At 55.3% G+C, this 19,800-nt stretch overlaps 1 protein-coding gene across 2 annotated transcripts; it reads right to left on the bottom strand.

Annotated features, from left to right (window-relative positions):
- Positions 1-59: 59 nt before the first annotated feature.
- On the bottom strand, positions 60-19,499 carry Ptr (patched domain-containing protein). Of its 2 annotated transcripts, XM_033481736.2 has the most exons (10): positions 17,549-19,499; positions 16,503-16,995; positions 6,797-7,073; positions 6,164-6,374; positions 5,917-6,102; positions 5,484-5,827; positions 4,820-5,020; positions 4,584-4,715; positions 2,855-3,168; positions 60-2,764 (listed from the first exon to the last, which is right to left on the bottom strand). In XM_033481736.2, the coding sequence occupies exons 3-10, from the start codon at positions 7,071-7,073 to the stop codon at positions 1,220-1,222; spliced, it is 3,210 nt and encodes a 1,069-aa protein (XP_033337627.2). In that variant the 5' UTR covers positions 16,503-16,995; positions 17,549-19,499; the 3' UTR covers positions 60-1,219. The 2 variants fall into 2 exon arrangements, with proteins under 2 accessions (XP_033337627.2, XP_033337628.1); XM_033481737.2 differs by lacking the exons at positions 60-2,764; positions 2,855-3,168; positions 4,584-4,715; positions 4,820-5,020 and having other exon boundaries at positions 5,687-5,827; positions 6,164-6,342.
- Between the last annotated feature and the right edge of the window lie 301 nt (positions 19,500-19,800).

The raw sequence follows: 19,800 nt of genomic DNA, 5'->3' as shown, positions 1-19,800 counted from the left end.
AATAGAGGAATTTGTTCGGCGAAAGTGGAAAACTGGTAAAAGCGTAAAACATAGAAAACTAGAAAATGGATAGCAGAATATATTTCGTCCTAGAGTAATTGTTTCAGCGCGTATCCGCCACTCGCTGTCAATGTATTCCGCTCGCTCGCAAAACATTGGTGCCAAGCTGTTCGGAGCGTGCAACGCGAACGCGCGATGTCCGCTTCGATTGTTCGTAGATAAGACTCCCGATCGAGTTGATCCACGCTTTGGTTCAGGTTCTGTTTCTGTTTCGGATTCGGGTTCGGGTTCGGACTCGTTTCCGTCGCGCCGGACGAATTCACGACGATCGACCTGCTAACCGGCTGCTTCTATACGAACACGTCGCTCGGTAAGGCACGTCTCGTTGTACAATGTATATACCGTGCGCAATGGTAAACGCGAAATACCAAATGCCAAATGCGAAATGCCAAATGCACGCGGAGTAATGTACGCGCACCTACATGTAGACTACTCGAACGCGCGATAGATTTCCATCGATTACTGGAAAAATACGTCGATCGGGGGTCGCCGTTCGGTCCTTAAACGCTACGTAATCGCGATAGATATGTGTTCCGTCCGTTGACTTAAATAGGATTCGCTCGTCGAAACTCGTTCGAGAAGACGACAACGGAATGGTAGACGATTCGCGGGATCGTTGAACGCGTTTCTACTATAGCCGCAGACCGAATTTGCCAGGTCGGTTTGCTCGCTCGTCAGTTTCGTTTCGTAAATTAGAAATTACATAGATATCCTAGAAGAGATAGACTCACCGAACAGCACTGGCAGAAGAGAAAGATCGAGTGCCCAAATGTCCGTTTCTCGCACGATGGATCGCGTTAATAAATACTTGGTGGAATCGTAGTCGTAATCGTAAACGTAATCGTAATCGTAATCGTAATCACCGTAACGATTCGTGTTGGCGGTTCCTCGGCAACGGAGATTCGCCGGAAATTTCGAGGCGATTCGCACGCTGGTCGCGATACTCCTCGGCCTCGATACTCTTCCATTCCGTGAACCGTGTGGGACGCGTAGTCTCGTAAGACGTAGGATATCGTCGAGCTCGAGAACCACCGTCTCGCAACGAAGGCTCCGCGACACGACCGAAATTGTCCCAGCACTCCCGGGAACAAGAGCGAAGAGAGCCGGGAAGGTAATGTTCGTTGGGCTCGCTCGTGTCAATTTTCCTAGCAACTAGGCCCTAGTTGGTTCCAGCTGGTTCCGTTCGGGCCGCGTCCGTCGGCTCGGACGAGCGCGCTTGCCGTTGCAACGAGGATCGCGACGGCTGCGCCTGCTGCGAGGGGATGCAGAAGGGGTTCGCTCGCACCGCTCGGCGGTCTCGATCGGCTCGAAGCGCTTGGAGGACGTCGACGTAGTCCGGAGGCGGCGAGGCTGGTCGCGCAGCGGTCTGGAACTGCGACACGCCGTAAAGAACGCCTATGGATCTCCTCCAGACGTTGCGAGGCCTATGATTCTCCTGTTCCAACTGGCCCTCTCGTCTTCTGCTTTGCGAAGATCCGCTCTCGGTCGAATTGCTGTCCTCGCTGGTCCCGAGACCGGGGTCTCTCTCCTCGAAAGCGGCCAGACTGACCGCCGGGCTAGCCTGCGGACTCTCGAGCACGGCCGCGTTGCCTGCGCCGGCAGTACCACCGGTACCCCTGCAACCTACGCTATCGGCGTCGCCGCCGCCGCCGCCGCCGCCGCAACGATAATAGGAGAGCGAGAGGCTGGGGTGTGGGATCGCGTACGATCGGCGAAGCTTCGAGGCTGGATCCTCTTGTTCGCCGTTGTTTTTGCCGTGGTCCTTGTCGGGCGTGTCGCCGTCGCGGTTCGGGTCGTCGGCCTCGCAAGAGGTGGGCCCGAACAAGGATAAGAGGACGGGCAGGAGGAACAGGCCGTGCATGGCGCCGATGAAAATGACGAGGAACACCATCTTGAAGAACACCATGAAGATGTAGGTGCCGGCCAAGACGAGCGCTATCAGGCCGAGGATCGTGGAGGTGGCGCCTTGAACGATCGGCAGGCCCAGGCTGTAGAGACTCTCCCTGACCCTGTCGTCCGGCGTTTTCTGCTTGGAGCTCATGTACGCGTAACAGATGTGAGCGGTGAAGTCGACGCTGAATCCTATGCACATGATCAAATTGATCATGGAGATGCTGTCCAGGTTGACGTCCCAGAGGGCCATGTAGCCGGCAACCCCCAACTCGATCGAGATGATGCAGAAGGCGACCCAGAGGCAGCAGAGGACATTCGGTATGAAAACGAAGCTGATCAGCATCATGATCAGCGCGCCGAACACCATGCACTGGATGCTGGTGGGCTTGACCAGCTCGAACTGGTCGAAGAAGACGAAATACGGGTGAAACACGCTGGCGTTCAACGGCGACTCGGCGCAAATTCGGCGCAGCTCCTTCACCATGTCCTTCTCTTGATTGGTCCCGCTGACGTTCACCGCCTGGATCAAGAATCTGCTCGCCACGATCCGCTCCTCGGCCTCGTCGAACTTCACGTCCACGGAGAAGCTGTTCCTCGGTAGCAAAGATTCTTTCAACTTCTCCAAGAAGACGGTCTTGTTCCGAACATCGATCTCGCTGATCTTCGCGTAGCCGAGAAACGTCCTCAACCAGCTTTCCGTATAGATCGGAGCGCTGCTGATGTATCGGCTCGCCTCCAGAGATCTGGTCAAGTTTTCCACCTGCTGCTGAACGATCGGGTCGCTGTAGTCGTACTCGCCGCTCAGCACAACCTGCGACACGAATCGGCGATTTTTAAGCGCCCATCTACCACCTACCTACCGAATAAACTACCAAAATAAACGAGGATCGACGACGATCACCTGTATTCTGTAAGGGAACTCTCTGAAGTAGTAGTCCTGTCGGTCGTAGAACACGATCGAGTAAGAGTCGTTCTTGGAAAGCTTGCGTCGGTCGAGGCCTTCCTGAAGAGTCGTCAGTCCGTAGAGCGCGCCGGCCAGGTAGCAGGCGAATATCAGAATGACCAGAACTTTGATCGGTCGACAGTTGAGCGCGGCGGCCAAATAGTCGCGGAACCAGCTCATGCAGCCGTGTTCCGGGTTGTCCACCGGGTTGTACGGATCGTCGGGGTCGACGCCTCCGGTGCACAGTGCTCTGTACAGCCAGGATCGATTCGCTGAAAAAACGGAAAACGAAATCTGATGTTTGCGTTTTCAGGTCCGGCTTTCCATCGAAGCGTTCCATTGCATTCGAACGGAATCGTGGCGGCGCGCGAAGACGAGAACCGCGGCGCGGACCGGTGTCGCGCGTCGCGCGTCGCGCGTCGCGCCGGAGAAAGTCCAGCGAACCGCTTACGTAACGGTCAGTGATCTAACGAATTAACGACTCTGAAACGTAACGCGAGGCGTGCGAGCGTCTCGGCGGCTCGGCGGCTTGGCGGCTCTGCGTCAGCGCATCCGAGCGCTCCTTTTCGACGTAACGCGTTCGTCGTGACAGCGATCGAAGTAGGTTTTCTCTGAAATCGAGTGGCAAACGCGTTCCGGCGATGGAGAAAGTCGAGCGCACCGACGGATCTGGACACCGAATGTTGCCACTGCTTTGCTTCGTTTCGCTTTGCTTTGCTTCGCTTTGCTTCGCTTTGCTTCGCTTTGCTATGCTTTGCTTTGATTTCTTTTCTTTTCTTCCGTTTTGCTTTCGTTTGCTTCGCTTTCTCTCGCGACGTTCTCTCTCGACAACAGCGATCGCATAAACTTCGACAACCGTTCGCGTAACCGAGCTTGACGCGGACCAGATTCGAGCGCCGGACCATGGAGCCCCGATAGCTGGCCGAAAGATTTTCTTGTTACGCTTATCCTCGAAGACGTTAACGTAGAAAGTAACCGGTCGAGGAAAATAAATGAAAGTTCAAATAAAAACACATCGAATGATACGTTCCCGGCATGTGAAAGTATTCCGGGTAACGTCTTCTTTGCCCGCGAATGCCTTTCTTTCGCTTTTGAACGAACGAAGGCGACGGATCGCGCGTGGCTCCGGCGCGGAAGAAAGAAGCGCGCGCGTTGGACGCACGTGTTGCGTCTTACTTCGGATGTAATAACCGATCGAAGCGAAACGCGTGGCTCGCTTTTACCGTGAAAATTCTTGAACAACGATTGCGCAACAGCGGGAACGGGAACAGGTATTATCGGGTTCCACTCGAACGTTCTCTCTCGTTTCCGCGCATCCCATCGATATCGAGGGATGCTCTCTTCGTAGAGCCAGGGTTATTTGTACAGTCTCCCAGTGTGTCCTCGGTCGGTAACGATGGTCGAAACCGCGTATTCGAGATCCCGGCGATCTCTCGAAGTTGCGCGGCCCATAGCCGCTCTCTTCTCGCCGCTCGCCGCTCGCTTCTCACCCCTTTCGTATCGGAAAGAAGATGCGCCAATTGATTGCGTGGATGCTCGTTTCTCTAGAATGTTCCGCTCTACTTCCGCTCGTTTCCTTTTGCATTGCTTTCTTTTCCCTCTGCGATACTCCGAAACGCACCGAAACGCACCGAAACGCACCGAAACGCACCGAAAATGGTCGACTTACGCTAAAACGTGTACTCACAGGACTTGGAGAGAGGCTGCACTTTGCAGCAGACCAGACTGTGTCGATTCTTCTGTTCGCAGTAGCCACTGATGGCCACGCATCCGGTGAAGAAGGTCAGATGAAAAATGAAAGTGAAGACCACGGCGAATCCTGAAAAGGCCCGAGCAGAGGGAGAGCGTTACCAGGAGAGATCGTTCGCGAATCGATTCGGATCGGTGGAAACAGTTTCGGTGGAAAGGTTCTCGACGACTCACCCGAGTAGATGCAAAAGATCTGCACCGAAGGGAAAGGCGAGAGGATCCCGATGAAGAACGATATCATGTCGGTCAGAGACGTGATCGTTATCGACACGGCTGCCTCGCTCAGCGTCGCGGCCATTCTTTCGGGCACCGGTTTTAGGATACTGGTGCGTCTCCAAGCCGCCAACATGACGAACGTGTCGTCGATTCCGATTCCTGCGAACGAGATTTCGTCGATCCAATATATCGCGCATAGCATTTTCGATCGCCGACGTGGCGCCTCGAGGGCGGAGCGACCGCTCGACGACGAAGCGACGCGGTCGGCATTTTTCCAGAATTATCCGGACCCGTCCGATTCGAATTTCGATCACGATACGATCGAGCGGGCACGAGCAGCCGCGCGCGGCCACGTTTCTCGCGAATCGCCACGGAACCATCCAACGACCGGACGGTGATTTACGTGAAAAGCGGAAGCGTCTCCGGGCTTTTCTCTTTGGTCACGGTCGCCCGAACACGGCGACGAACGCCAAAGTCGCTTCGTTATCGATAATGATCGTGCGCGTGCGAGCGCTCTTCCAACTATGTCCGAGCGTGCCGCCCGTTACGAAATCCCTCCGGCGAGTTGTTTCGCGTTCGATTCGAGGAGGTCGTTGGATTCGCGCGCGACCCTTGCACTCACCGATCATGAGAAAAGGCGCGGCCAAGTTCAGACCGATAAAGTCCACGCCCAGATAGATGCAGAGACCGAAGGCGGCTACCGTGGCCATCGCGGCCGACACGTTGCCCAAAAGTCCCAACCAAGGCTTGCTGCGCACCCAGTCGGTCATCATGCAGGTCACCACGGAGAACAGAGCCATCAGAACGAACGTGCTGGTGAAATAGGGTAGGATCGTCTTCGTGTTCTCCTCGAGTTCCAGTTCCAGGGTCCTGGAGGCGAACCTCGCGGTGGCGATGTGCTCGAACACGGCCTCCTCTTCGACTCTTTTCACGGCCTCGAGGAACGCTTCTTCCCAAGCTGCTCCGCTGTATCGAGAAGAAACGCGATCGATGAATCGAGCTCTTGGTTTTGGCACGAGTCCGAGACTCGCTCGGGTCGACTCGGGACAACTTACATAGCGTCTTGACGAGCGTTGTCAACCGTGAGGAAGTACGCCAGCTGCAACGACGGTACAGACTCCACCACCCGATCCTCGTTTATCACGCTCCCACCGAAGTAAACGGGTAACAGGTGGAAGACCCAGGTGACCGGATTCAGCATCAACGGGAACGTCAGGTTCAGCTCCCTCTTCTCCACGTCCCTGAAAAATGCTACCGTCTAATTACGAAGGAACGTCGCGTCGCGTCGCGGCCGGAACCTACTCCATGATGTAACGAAGATTCAGAATATCGTTGGAGAAACATTCGTCCAGCCATCTGGCGCAAATCTGTTCGTAGGTGAAAACTTCGCCCTCGTAGCTCGCCTGGGCGGTTCTGATGATGTTGTCCAGTTGCCGGAGCTCGTCGAACACCGCGGTCTTCAGCAGATTGTTCGCAGCGTCCTTCGAAGTGACGATCACGTGGCCGAAACGACCTGAAAATTGTTGCACGAGAGCTCAACAACCAAACGGTCGAAAGAGGCGCGAGAAAAGAGCGATCGAGCGGTGTCCACCGACGAAACGATTCGAACGAGGACAACGGGACAACGATAAGACGATAAGAAGACGATAAGAGGAAGGAAAGGGGGAAAACCGAAAAGGAGGAAAGGGGAAAGGAGGAAGCCGAAAGCAAGGCCGCGCGCACCGTGCGCTTTCTCCTTGAACTGGAAGCTCGAGAGGAGAGCCGTTCGTCGCTTACGTAAATATTCGTCCGGGCCCGGAGCCCGGGATAATTCCGATCGCGAGAACGGGTCGAGCGGACTCGAATCGAATTCGAGGAAGTTTAGGTCTACGGTGAGCGCGACAATCGACGAAATCTTGGGTTAGCGGATAGGGGTTCGGGATCCGAAAAACTCACCTGGCCTCGTGATGCGACCCAGGTTGAACCGGTGACTGTAATTGACCTTGAAGTACTGCTCGACGATCGCTCGTTCCATTTTACTCGGTCCGTTCGTCGGCGAGAAAAGGTACTCGGGATCGATCTCGTAATGAATCCTCTGGTAGCCGGTGAAGCAGATGAAAGCTAGCAGGACCGGGATCACCACGAAGTAGCCGGGGTGGTGACCGACCACGAGGCCCAGCTTGTGGAACGCTCGGTTCAGGAACTCGTCCACGCAGGTCAAATTCTTCCACATCTGCGAACAAAACCAACCCCGGTTCAGACGATACGATTCCACGAAACGAACCGACTACGGGCTTAATCGCGATTAAAGATCGACGCGACTTTTCGCTTGTTTCCCTTCTCTCTCTCTTTCTCGTTATTGCTCGACAGACCAAAGAAATTACGGATGCGAGACAGATTAAAAAGGGAGCCTCGCCTCGCCTCGCCTCGCCTCGCCTCGCCTCGACTATAACCGAGGAAAAGGAAAAAACGGTCGTAGCGTAATAGAAAGCAAGATCCGTTTTTGCCGCGCCTTGGACGCTCGGTCGATATTTCTCTTTGGAACAGAGATTAGAATAGAAGCGCGATAGAAATGTGTTGGTTGATAAAACAACGGGAGATGCAGGATAGATTCTCGAATTCGAAAGGACTCGCAACGCGACGCGACGCAACGAAGAAGGCGGTGGCGACTGCGATTATCCGCGACCGTCCGTGACGGTCGGTTGACGGCCGGTGACGGCGACGGCGACGGCGACAGCCAAAACGAAAGACGGAAGGAACGAAGACGGTATTGTGTTCGCAGCAAATAACGCGGACTCGCAATTAGTTTAACGACGTAGACATCCGTCCGGCGACTCGCGACGGGAAAATCCTTAAGAGCGACCGGGTAGGCGAGTTTCGGAACGAAACGACGATTCGAAGGAGCGTCGCCGAAGACGCGGCCAGAAACGAATGATGCGACGGCCATCGGTCTTGACCCGAATCTGTTCGAAACAATGGGCACGCGTTTAAAATGCCGACACCGCGGCGCGGAGCGGCGACGAAAAGCCGAAAAGTTCGCAGATTGGTAATTACGAGATCGCGAAAGCCGCCGGTCAACTTCCGCGAAATATTGGCCGCGTTTCGTGATTAAGGACTCTTCCGCGAAGGCGAAGGCGAAGGCGAAGGCGAAGGCGAAGGCGAAGGCGAAGGCGAAGGCGAAGGCGAAGGCGAAGGCGAAGGCGAAGGCGAAGGCGAAGGCGAAGGCGAAGGCGAAGGCGAAGGCGAAGGCGAAGGCGAAGGCGAAGGCGAAGGCGAAGGCGAAGGCGAAGGCGAAGGCGAAGGCGAAGGCGAAGGCGAAGGCGAAGGCGAAGGCGAAGGCGAAGGCGAAGGCGAAGGCGAAGGCGAAGGCGAAGGCGAAGGCGAAGGCGAAGGCGAAGGCGAAGGCGAAGGCGAAGGCGAAGGCGAAGGCGAAGGCGAAGGCGAAGGCGAAGGCGAAGGCGAAGGCGAAGGCGAAGGCGAAGGCGAAGGCGAAGGCGAAGGCGAAGGCGAAGGCGAAGGCGAAGGCGAAGGCGAAGGCGAAGGCGAAGGCGAAGGCGAAGGCGAAGGCGAAGGCGAAGGCGAAGGCGAAGGCGAAGGCGAAGGCGAAGGCGAAGGCGAAGGCGAAGGCGAAGGCGAAGGCGAAGGCGAAGGCGAAGGCGAAGGCGAAGGCGAAGGCGAAGGCGAAGGCGAAGGCGAAGGCGAAGGCGAAGGCGAAGGCGAAGGCGAAGGCGAAGGCGAAGGCGAAGGCGAAGGCGAAGGCGAAGGCGAAGGCGAAGGCGAAGGCGAAGGCGAAGGCGAAGGCGAAGGCGAAGGCGAAGGCGAAGGCGAAGGCGAAGGCGAAGGCGAAGGCGAAGGCGAAGGCGAAGGCGAAGGCGAAGGCGAAGGCGAAGGCGAAGGCGAAGGCGAAGGCGAAGGCGAAGGCGAAGGCGAAGGCGAAGGCGAAGGCGAAGGCGAAGGCGAAGGCGAAGGCGAAGGCGAAGGCGAAGGCGAAGGCGAAGGCGAAGGCGAAGGCGAAGGCGAAGGCGAAGGCGAAGGCGAAGGCGAAGGCGAAGGCGAAGGCGAAGGCGAAGGCGAAGGCGAAGGCGAAGGCGAAGGCGAAGGCGAAGGCGAAGGCGAAGGCGAAGGCGAAGGCGAAGGCGAAGGCGAAGGCGAAGGCGAAGGCGAAGGCGAAGGCGAAGGCGAAGGCGAAGGCGAAGGCGAAGGCGAAGGCGAAGGCGAAGGCGAAGGCGAAGGCGAAGGCGACGGAACCCACGCGAGCCGCGGACACGGACTCGAGCCGGAGACGCGAGGACGCGAGGACGCGAGCATCCGTTCACCGTTGACCCCACTCGCCGAACGATCGAAGCGTGTCCTGTTCGATCGATATCGTCCTCTCGTTTTTTCTCGACGAGAAAGGTAGAACCTCTCGAGACCGTAACCGGTAACGACCGCATCCAGCGCGCTCGAACGTTCTGGAGCCGGAAGCGATCCGACCGAGGCCCAACCCATTCGTCGAATACTCCGAACGTTGCACGCGCATACCCCCGTCTGCGAGTGGTTCCCGATTAGCAGGAAACTCGAAAGCCTGCGAGAATTCAAGGATCGGGGGATGATCGGTTTTGGGCGCGGACGGGAACAACTTTCTAAAACCGTTTGCACTCGATTCCGAGACGGTCGCGTGCGATACGAGGGACAAGGGACACGAGACAAGGGACAAGGGACCAACTACGAAACACGAGGCACGAGGCGTACACGTCGGTGGTTCGGAGGCCAGGCGTCGCGGACGTCGCAGGGACCGAGATCTTTCTCCATTCCGGAGAAAGTAAGTGGCCATTGGGTAACAGAAGTGTTCGCTCGCCAGCTCGCCGGCTCGCCGACTCGTCGACTCGCGCGCCTTATTCGATCTCGGCGATTGAATAACGTTCGCGTAACACGTTCGACGGGCTCTTTTATTCGCCTTTTGTTCGCGACCGTACGAATTCGTAACAAGCTCGGCTCGAGTAACCGTTCCAGCAGACATAATTAAACGTTGAAATTGCGCAATACGCGTAATAACAAAGTTGCGACGTATCGGCGGAGATCTCTTCGATCGCATCGTTCGAAACTGACGAAATTGACCCAGCCCGGTCGTTGTCCCCGATTATCGGAGATCCCTGATCGACGAATCGGTGGCCGCGGCCGCGCGCCGTCTCGCGTCGCGACGCCGCGACGAGATGTTCGCGAAACGATATCGCCCGAGAGAACGGATCTTTGCACAAGCTCGTCCATGAACCGAACAACGATCGGAACGGCCCGAGAAATTACGACAGGGCCGTCGGCGATTCCGGACACGCGGCCGACCGTACGCGTCGGTAAGAATATCAACCGGTTAATTTCACTCGTGGCGACGCGGTCCTTGTCCTCGAAAATCGAAATACGTCGAATCGATCGTCGAGTCCAAACACCGGCTCGTTACCCTTCTCGCGGTTCGAACTTACTCGCGTTCTCGAAAGCGGGGCGAACCGGTGAGCCGTCTAGAAATCTCTTCGGGTACGACGGCGTCGCGTCGCGTCGCGTCGCGTCGGATCTCGGGGACAAGGTTGTATCGCTCGACGACGCGCGGAATTTCTCTTCCAACGAGCTCGTGGGAACGGAAACGAGCGATTAGCTGCTTTGGATCGCGATCAAAGAGCCACGCGCGCCCGCCAACAACGAAATTACCGTGTAAAAATCGTGAACTGGGAAATTCTCGGGGTTTGGTCGCGGCTTGCTTTCGCGGCGGACTTGCGCGGCGACGCGCTCACGCTCGATCGTACGCTCCGCGCTCGACGCTCGAATTCGCTCGACGCTCGAATACGATCGACCGTTCGTTCGTTTTCGCGCCGATCGTTCGCTCGAGTCGGCCGAAAACCGGAGATTCGACCGCGGCCGTTGCTCCGTCTCGGATATTCGTCTTCGAGCAGGAGGAAACCGAAAGAAGGAAAACTTGGGAACACCGGCAGAGCGGGGACTCGACGGGGAGAGGATTGCGTATTCGAAAGGAATAAAAACGCGAGAAAAAATTCGATGGAAGGTTGTTTGTCGCGTTCCAAGATTTTTGCCGCGCTCGAGGCACCAAGGAAAACCGCGTCGGCTCCGCGCTCCGTTGCGAAATCGCCGACCAGGTTGATCGACGTTACGGTTTCTCCACCCTGTCGCGGTTCGAACCGAGTCCGCGAGCAACCTCTCCGCGGCCTCGAGCCCCCCTTCGGACAGCCTCCGAACAGGATCAACGTTTCTCGACGGACCGTTGCACCCACTTCGCGCGTCGAGACCGCTTTTCGGAGCTTCGCGCGAGAGTTTCGAATCGACCCGACCCGATCCGATCCGATCCAACTTCGAGTTAGAGTTCGAGCTCGAGTTGGATTCGCGCGGAGTTGGGCGGGCTTGTATCGACCTTACGCGAAACGAAAGTAAACGTGACGCTGTTCGTTGCTCAATCGTCTCCACGCGCACGGAACAGTCGGAACGTAATTTTGTCGCCGGACGAATGACGAAAGAGCACCGGTGCGCGGCGCGCGTCGCGTGGCGGGACCGCGCGTGCCTCTTTCAAAATCGAAGAAAAGGAGAAAAGGAGAAAAGGGCGTCCGGCCTCGAACGACGGCGCGACGCGCCTAGGTCCCGGACGGAACCGTTGGCATCCCTAAATCGTAAAACGGCGAATAGGCCGCGGAACGCGCGTTCTTTTCGATGGAAACGAAAAAGGTTCGACATCGTGCTCTCTCTCTCTCTCTCTCTCTCTCTCTCTCTCTCGTACCGTAAAAATCTCGATTCCCCGTCGAGTCTCAATTTCCTTATCGGTTTCTTGCGATATTCATTCCGAGAACAGACTTCTTTCTCCGCGAGGATCCGACAAGAACGAAGTCGACGTTTCCATTTCCGTTGACGATTTACAATTTACGATTTACGTAAGCTTTCCTTCGCTTGTCCCGAGGCGGGGGGACCGACGCGGAGGGAGGACGCGAACGGGGCCGCGAGAAATTGTATTCGCGCGAATTCCTCCGGAACGATCTCGATGCGAAACCTCGCGAAGATAACCTTGCACTCTACGGTTTATCCTTTGCACATATTTCGAGGAAGCGGCGCGCAACATCCCCGCTGGAATCCCTGACGCCGCATCCGTCGCACGCTTCCGCTTTGCCCGGATGGACGAAACGCGATCGTCGATCGCGGATCGCTGCTTGTAATGTAACTGTAAGCGTAAAACGAACGCTCGAGGAGCCAACGTTCGATCGACGATCGATAGGCATACGTAATTTTCAGAAATCGTCACGCGACAGCCTTGTTCCGATTTTTCCACGGCTGACCCATTGGATTTTGCAACGCTCGCCACCACCGTCCGAGCACAGATCCAAGGGAAAAAAAGGGCACGCGAATGCATAATTTCTTCGGCCGTCGCGCCGCGCCGCACGGTGACGCTGTGCGCCTGTCGTTCCGAGATGCGTGCTCGAGGTCGCGCGCGGACCACGCTTTTCTCGATCGGTGATCCATGGATCGTGGTACGGTCGTTATCGTCCCGATCCACGATCCATGATAAATCGATAAATCCGATAAAGCCGATAAAACGTCGAATCGATCGGCGACGCGAGGCGTCGAGGCGTTCGGTAGATCGGAGCGGTTGGAAACTTTGCGAAAACTCGTGTTCGCGTAACGGTTAACGAGAAACGGGCAGCGGGTAGCGGGTAGCGGGTAGCGGGTAGCGGTGGAAAAATAATGAAATAATAGTTATGCCGCCTGTTGTTGCGCAAGCTGCGAGTCTCGGTGAAAGCGCGTTAAGGAAAAAGAGCAACATTTTCCAGAGACTCGACGAGAATCGACCAGTTTTACGGTTCGTCGTAAAAAGCGATATCGTTTCGAGCATTTCGAACCGATCGCCGTTCGTAGAACTAATCTTTCTTGAAAGAAAATTCTCGTTGCATCTTGTACGTTCGTTAGAAATTCTGCATATTAAATTACACGCGCCGCGCGGTACGGCACTCGGTAACATCGTCGAAACAGTTCGGTGGAATCGAACAGCATTCCCCGAAGTTTCTCCGATCGTTTACGTATACGCTTCGCGACTCGACTCGCGCTTCGCGCGACCGAGATCGGTGAATTTTCGGAAACGGAAGCGACCTGAAGATTTTTTAATCGGCCCCCTAATTTCACGATCGGGTCCACCGGTTGGATCATCGATCGATTTTCGGAGTCTCCCGCGCCCTACATATCTGCGATCGGTTTTCTCCACGGTGTCGCAGGTCGAAGAGCAACGAATAAGAAGAAGAAGAAGAAGAAAGCGAAAAAACGAAGTCGATGGGGGGGTCGACGCGGACGCGGACACGTAATTCTTTCGTTGATATCGTAATTGTCTACGGTCTACGGCCTACGATATAGGACCTACGGATCGCTGATTCAGCTTCTCTTGACGTCACTGGGAATCGTGCGACGTGACCGTGCTGCCAATGGTTTTTCGATCGCTTTTGAATCGCCGATCTCTCTCGGTCTTGACCGATATCTTCGTAAATTTTCCAGCTTTTCTACGAGCAGCGGATGTCCGATAGCGATGCGTAGAAATTTGCTGGAATTTTCGAGGCACGGACGCTCTCGATACGAAATATGATTTTTCCACGATCGTAGAAACTATTAAATATTCGATATTAAATATTGCGGCATCCTCTGTGCCTCGATCGCGTTTCTCGTCACGTTTCGCGGTCCGCGAACGAACGTGCGAGGAACGCAAACGCGCGATTGCGAGCAACCGCTCGATTCTTGGACGCGTCGCGTCGCGCCGCGTCGAAACGATCGATCGATCGATCGCTGTAAGCTGTAGAGGATCGCTTTTCCTCCTTCAGCCTCGGGCCTCGAGTTTCCAGATTCGCGACGAAACTCTCGCCGATTCGCGCGCTATTCGATAGATCCCTGCTTCGCGCGAGTCGCCGAATCGTTGTTCCTTGGCCAGTTTCTACGATAGATCGACGCGTCGCGCACCCGTTTCCAGCCCTTTCCAGCCGTTTCCAGCCGTTTCCAGCCGTGATATTCGAACAACTTTCTACCGATTTTCGTATTATTTCCCTGGGATCGACGAGCGCGGCTGAAACGCTGAAATTTATGCGGCGGCAATCGCGGCACCGATGCTTTTTACGGTGTCTTTTTAAAACGATGGAGGGACAAACGGTCCTATTGGCGCGCTTCGTTGTGAAAGCTGTCGATCGATTTTGCTCGACAGTCGCGTTAAACGGGCCACGGTTTCCTTCGAATAAACGGCCGGCGAATCGCGCTGCCGGGGGAACGATCCTGCCAACGACCGTGGCAACGCTTTTCGGTCTTATCGAACGATTCCGATAAATCGACCATGATTGATCGGTTGCTACGAGCGAATGCTCGTTTACTATCGGAGTCGAGCGATTACAGCAACGGCAACGACTCGTTTAGTTTCGTTTCGTTCGTTCGTTTCGACGAAGCGAGACACCTGCGCGCGACGCGACCGACGCGCCCGTTCCAAACGAAACCATCTAGCCACAGTCGCCGATCGTCGAAGAGAAATTGACCGGGAGACGAGCGACTAGAATTCGTTCGTCGGACCTAAGGCGCGCGAGCAGCGAGGAGCGCTCGGCGAGCGGAGAAATAAAACACGGTAAAAATCGAATGGAAGGATGGCCGCTGCAACGGCGGATCCGTCGACAACGAGATACGCGAATGTCCCCTCTGCACCGAGGTCAACAGTTTGTTACGGGGACGATGATGTTCCGAGAGGGTAGAAACGTCGACTCGAGACGCGGCGTGGCGGCGGTTGATTGACCAGCGCTGCGCGGCAACCAACCATCGCATCGCATCGCATCGGTCACAGCAGAGCACACTCGCAATCAATCGCGTAATCGCGTAATCCCGTACACGCGACATGCAACGTAGAAACGTAGAAACGTGGAAACGTACAACAGCGTACCTTTGAAACAATAACAAGAACGATCTAGCGTATTGAAACTAACGAGAACAAATGATACGTCGGCGCATTACCCGGTGCGTCGAGCCGCGTCTTGTTCGTTCGCGACCAAAGAGGCTCGACCGAAGAGGGACACCCGGCGAAGGCGAATAGGCGGTCGGCTTGTTCCGTCGGGTGATTTAAACCTCGTCGAGCCACTCGACGAAATCTCGTTCGTCTCTCGAAACGCTCGTGGAGCAACTATTGGGCGTAACATCTTTCGGCAAACCGGAAGAAACGATCGCGCCAAGAATTCTTTTCAGAGAAAGCGACTCGAAACGCTTTTCAAAAATAACCTCGGATATATGGAACTTTCTTCAATTTCTCGATCGCGCCTGGAACGACCGCCTCTGTTGCGCTATGATCATTTACGTTTCGAAGAATCGTTCGTTCGCAACGATATCGTCGATTAACCGAAACCTTAACAACCTCGATAACGTTGCCAAAGCTAGGACAATCCAAAGAATCTTTGAGCTGTATCGAACAACAACGTGCAGAAAAGAACGAAACGAAAAGCTTAAGAAATTTTACACGGTCCTTCTCCTTCTCTCTACAGCGAGAGAGAGAGAGAGAGAGAGAGAGAGAGAGAGAGAGAGAGAGAGAGAGAAAGAGTTGACCCCGTTAAATTGACGTACAAAACTGCTCTTTAAGACGGTCGAGTATACTTGTTGCGCACGCGTTCCGTGAAACTAACTCGATAAGCGATCTACGAGAAATCGAAAGTTCGGAAAACGAAGAAATAAAGCCGGAGAACGGGAGCAGGAAAACGTGGTTAGAACGATTACGTGGCTGACGCGAACCGCGAATCGCGAACAATATCGGTCTTGTAATTTCTAATTTGATCGCGACATCGAACGATACCGATGCTCGAAGCTTCGTTCACGGCTTCCTGAAATTCTCCTTATTTCCGTATATCCCGATTCGCTTCGAAGTTCGTATCGACCGCGAACGCCGATATCGCCGACAGCGTCCCGAACGACGCGCGGTCGCTTCGTTGTCGCGGAACATTTTGATCTACCGATCGAACCCCCGCGATCTACCGTACGAAACGTCTAGTCTACGCGCACACGCGTAGGACGTACGCGTGTTGCGTAACGCGGGTGTCTCGACTCGGCAAATATCCTTTCGATATCGTTCCGATGGAAATCCTTTCGATCTTTCGATCGATGATATTCGATTCGGTTCCCGCGGGTCCGAACCGTTCGACGACGATGCCGTGTCGGATCGACGACGATGCCGCAGCCGTATCGTGCCTCGCGAATGTTTATCAAATAAATAACCGAGTTCTCTCTCGTTCGAAGCATCGCCTCTTCGACACCTGTCTCGGCGAACCGATATGCAAACATTCGACGCTTAAATATGCACGGTTCGTCGTTACTCGTCGCGGTATCGCCCCGCGAGGCGCGTCGAAACCTCGCAACGCGATCCTTCCGATTCTCGAGCAGCTCGAAACGATCGCTTTTCGGCGTGGCCCTGCGCGCGAGCCTACGAATTAGTCGTCGTTCGACTACCAGGTTCCGCGTAACCGCGTGTAACGCGATTCGCGCGTACACGCGGCACGCGCACGATTCTTTCGCAACCTCGAATTCGACCGAGATCCGAGGAAAACCGAGAATCGCAGGGGGCGAGTGCGTTCGCAAGCGATCGCGCGTCTTCCAGATACCGGAGCACTGTGGACCACTCGTTCCCGAATCGAGTAGCTCTAACCTTGCGGTTCGTCGAATCTTCTCGTCCAAGTTTGTTGGTCAGCTTCCACACGCGGGTAGACGTTGTCGCAGAAAGTTTCGTTGTCGTTCTCGGTATTCCTTTCGTCGACGTTCATCCGCACCGCAACCTGTCCGAGCACCGACGTGTCATCCTCGACGATACGACCAACCGACGACGAAAGTGTCGCGAACGAGGCCGAGTTTGAGCAGTAGCGCGGTGAAATGCTCGATTCGAACTGAGCGCCGATACTCGCGCTGCTAGCCGTGAGCCGTGAGCCGTGAATCGTCGGAGACTCGCGAGTCGCGAGCCAGGACACGCGCCTCTCGCCACCACTCTCGGTCTCTTCGGTCTTCGCTTGCACTCTCTCTCTCTCTCTCTCTCTCTCTCCTCTTGCCGTAGTTTCTTTCTTTCTCGACTCGTCGAGTCCGTCTTCCTCGGCCGAGAATTTCATTTTCTCGCGCTTTCGCAATTTGTCCATCGGACGTGATGCTGCCTGAAATTTCGAAAAAAACTTGTCAACGTTGCGTTTCGAATTACGCGCGATAGTTTACAGTATGGGGCAGGGGCTGAGAGGGGGGGGGGTGTCTAAAAAGAGAAGAATCAATTCGGAGATCTCGCGGCTCCGATTCGTGGAGCAATATACGTGTGTATCCACGCGCGGTAGACGGAAGCAATGAACGTCGCTGCGGTTATCTCGTTTGATACTTCCTTCCCAGCTTACGCGCGTTCGTACAACAGCGTGAGCCGACTTTCTACGCGTTCACGGACTGTAGAAACCGACCGTAGAAACGCGACGGTCTCTTAAATGGACCACCTTTACGCCGGACGGTGCGTTGCGTCGTTCCTGCAAGGCCGATCCGTTAAATCCGTAAAATCCGTAAAACTCTTTACAAAATTGTATGGAAAAACGGATATTCCGTCGGCGAATCGGTCCCATCCTACGTATCTTTCGCATTTTCCTGAGGCCACCTGGACGAACAGCGATAAGACCGGGCCACGCGGTGCCCGCGATACGGCGAGTATGCGATTTACGTAACGGAACTTACTGGACGTATGCGCAACCCGCAACCTGCAACCCGTAACTCACGGTGAAATTGCGATCGAACGGCATTACGAGCGACGAGAGACGAGCGACGAGCGACGGGAGACGAGAGACGAGCGACGAACGCGGACCACGACTAGATTGATTAATGCTCATCAAGTTCGTTTCACCGGCTCGTTCTGGAACTTTCGTTTGCAAGGGGGAAAAGTTAACCGTAGGCAAAGACGCGTTTTTGAACACGATCGACGTGTCGATCGATCCCTGGAACGATCGCGATCGAGTCACGACCGAGGTCGTTCGTCGGACGAAGCGACGCGGTGGAAAACTAAAATGATTCTCTGCGAAACGAGGCGGGAATTCCATGCCCGAAAGAATGGCGAGACGTCGCTTCGCGGCGGTAGTCACGAAGGTCGCGAATTTCGAATCGCAACGACGATCAAACCGCAATAAAGAACACAGCCCGATCGGAACAATATCGCCTCGTTCCGCTCGACGATGATCGCGTGAATTCACGGCGACGCGTTATTATTTCGTATTCCGCGAATCGCTGCGTCGCGATTATTAAATAAATGCCCCCTTCGTATGCGAACGATTAATCCAAATTTTATTTTATTTCGCGTTCGCGGATGCGTTTTTCAATCGATTACGTTGTCATTTAGGAACTGTTTTTCCTATTACCAGCATTTCTCATTTTTCGTGCTCCGATTTCTACGCTTTACCCGACAGATAAAGCGACGAGAAGAGAACCATGTCGGTGATCGCTTCCGAGAGTCCCGCGACCGAGACAATTTGCTCTCGTTTCCTTTCATTCTTTGGTCAAGTTTCACTGATTCGGGTAAAAGTCCACGTCCGCTGATTGCGATCTGGATCTCGGCCGGCAGAGATCGAGCTCGGCACTGTTCGCTCGGATAGCTTCCCGCGTTTCGAACCCTGCCGGGAATTGGAACTGGATCGTTCCTAGCTGGCACGGGTCTCGGGATCTCGAGAAACTACCGACATCCGACGAAGCAAAATGTTATGAAATCGATTAGAAATCTTTGATCGCGAGTGCGTCGAGTCCGCGGACTCGCAACTCGCGACTCACGACTCGCGAGACGTCGAAACCGCAACTTTCTCTCCCCGTCGGCTACAATGATTTTCCACGTGCGTCGTGCATCGTGCATCGTGCATCGTGCATCGACCAAGTCACGCGAATCCCCGCAACTTTCTCGACAAATTGACGAGAATCCGAGGATGACGAAACCGTCTGCCTACGGCGCGAAACGTTCCCTACGCGTCGATCCGATACGTAGCCACGTATCGCTGGTAGTCGGGTCGATCGCTGATCGACCGCGCTTTACGAACGCTTCGCGAACGAATCCGTGCCAACGCGTTCGCGACGCCGCAACTGGAACGCTATTAAACGCGATTAAATACGACGCGAGCCCGGATCGCGGCAACGGTGGCAATGATCTTGCCAAGGCTGCAAGATCAAGCACGATCGTCGCCGGAGTCGGTTACGATCGGACGATGGACGACGGGCGGCAGCCCGGTTACGCGGCGGTCAAAGTGCGCCAAAACGATCCAACGATCGGAGAGCCTTGTACCGCTCGAGACTTTGAGCATCGGTTTCTTCGCGTCGCCGTCGCTTCCGATCGTTTCTGCGATCGTGCCGAAGAACGATCGCAGAATCAGGACCGTCGGAGACGACACCCGTCGAGAATAATACGTAGCGAGCGCGGAAACTACTTTTCCATCGAACCATCGATACCGTTCTCTTCGCAGCGGGATGCCCGAGCGTGGTCGATTGCTAAAACTGTTTTCTTTCTTAGGCCGGGAGCAACGTAATCGAACGGATGTTGATGTCATTCGTGGGTCCATCTCCCTGTGGAGACCGATCCACGCACACCACGCACGGCCACGCGCGCATACGTGTATACGCGGAGAAGCGAGGGTGGAGTGGAACGGGGCGGAACGGAACGGAACGGAACAGAACGGAATGTGGCAGAGTGTAGAGCACGTATCTACCCGTAAATATATTCCGTTTAAGGCTGATGGCTAGATTGTTCGTAGTTGACTACGAGCTCTCTCGCATCAGGCCAGTTAGCTCGAGTTACGCGTACATCGAGCTCGAGCTCGAGCTCGGTTCCGAAACAAGCTCGAGCTCGTGGAACTGTAATCGAGCACGTCTACGTCGTCTGCCGACTGATTGCCAATTCAACGCCCCCACGACCCAGCCTCTCCCCGAAGAAGCTGCGTCGCTCGCCGAACCCTGTC

The sequence above is a fragment of the Megalopta genalis genome, chromosome 5 (genome assembly GCF_051020955.1).
Source record: "Megalopta genalis isolate 19385.01 chromosome 5, iyMegGena1_principal, whole genome shotgun sequence".
In the NCBI taxonomy this organism is placed as follows: Eukaryota; Metazoa; Arthropoda; class Insecta; order Hymenoptera; family Halictidae; genus Megalopta; species Megalopta genalis.
The sequence above is the reverse complement of the archived record's forward strand: the minus strand, read 5'-3'. Positions and strand labels throughout refer to the sequence as shown.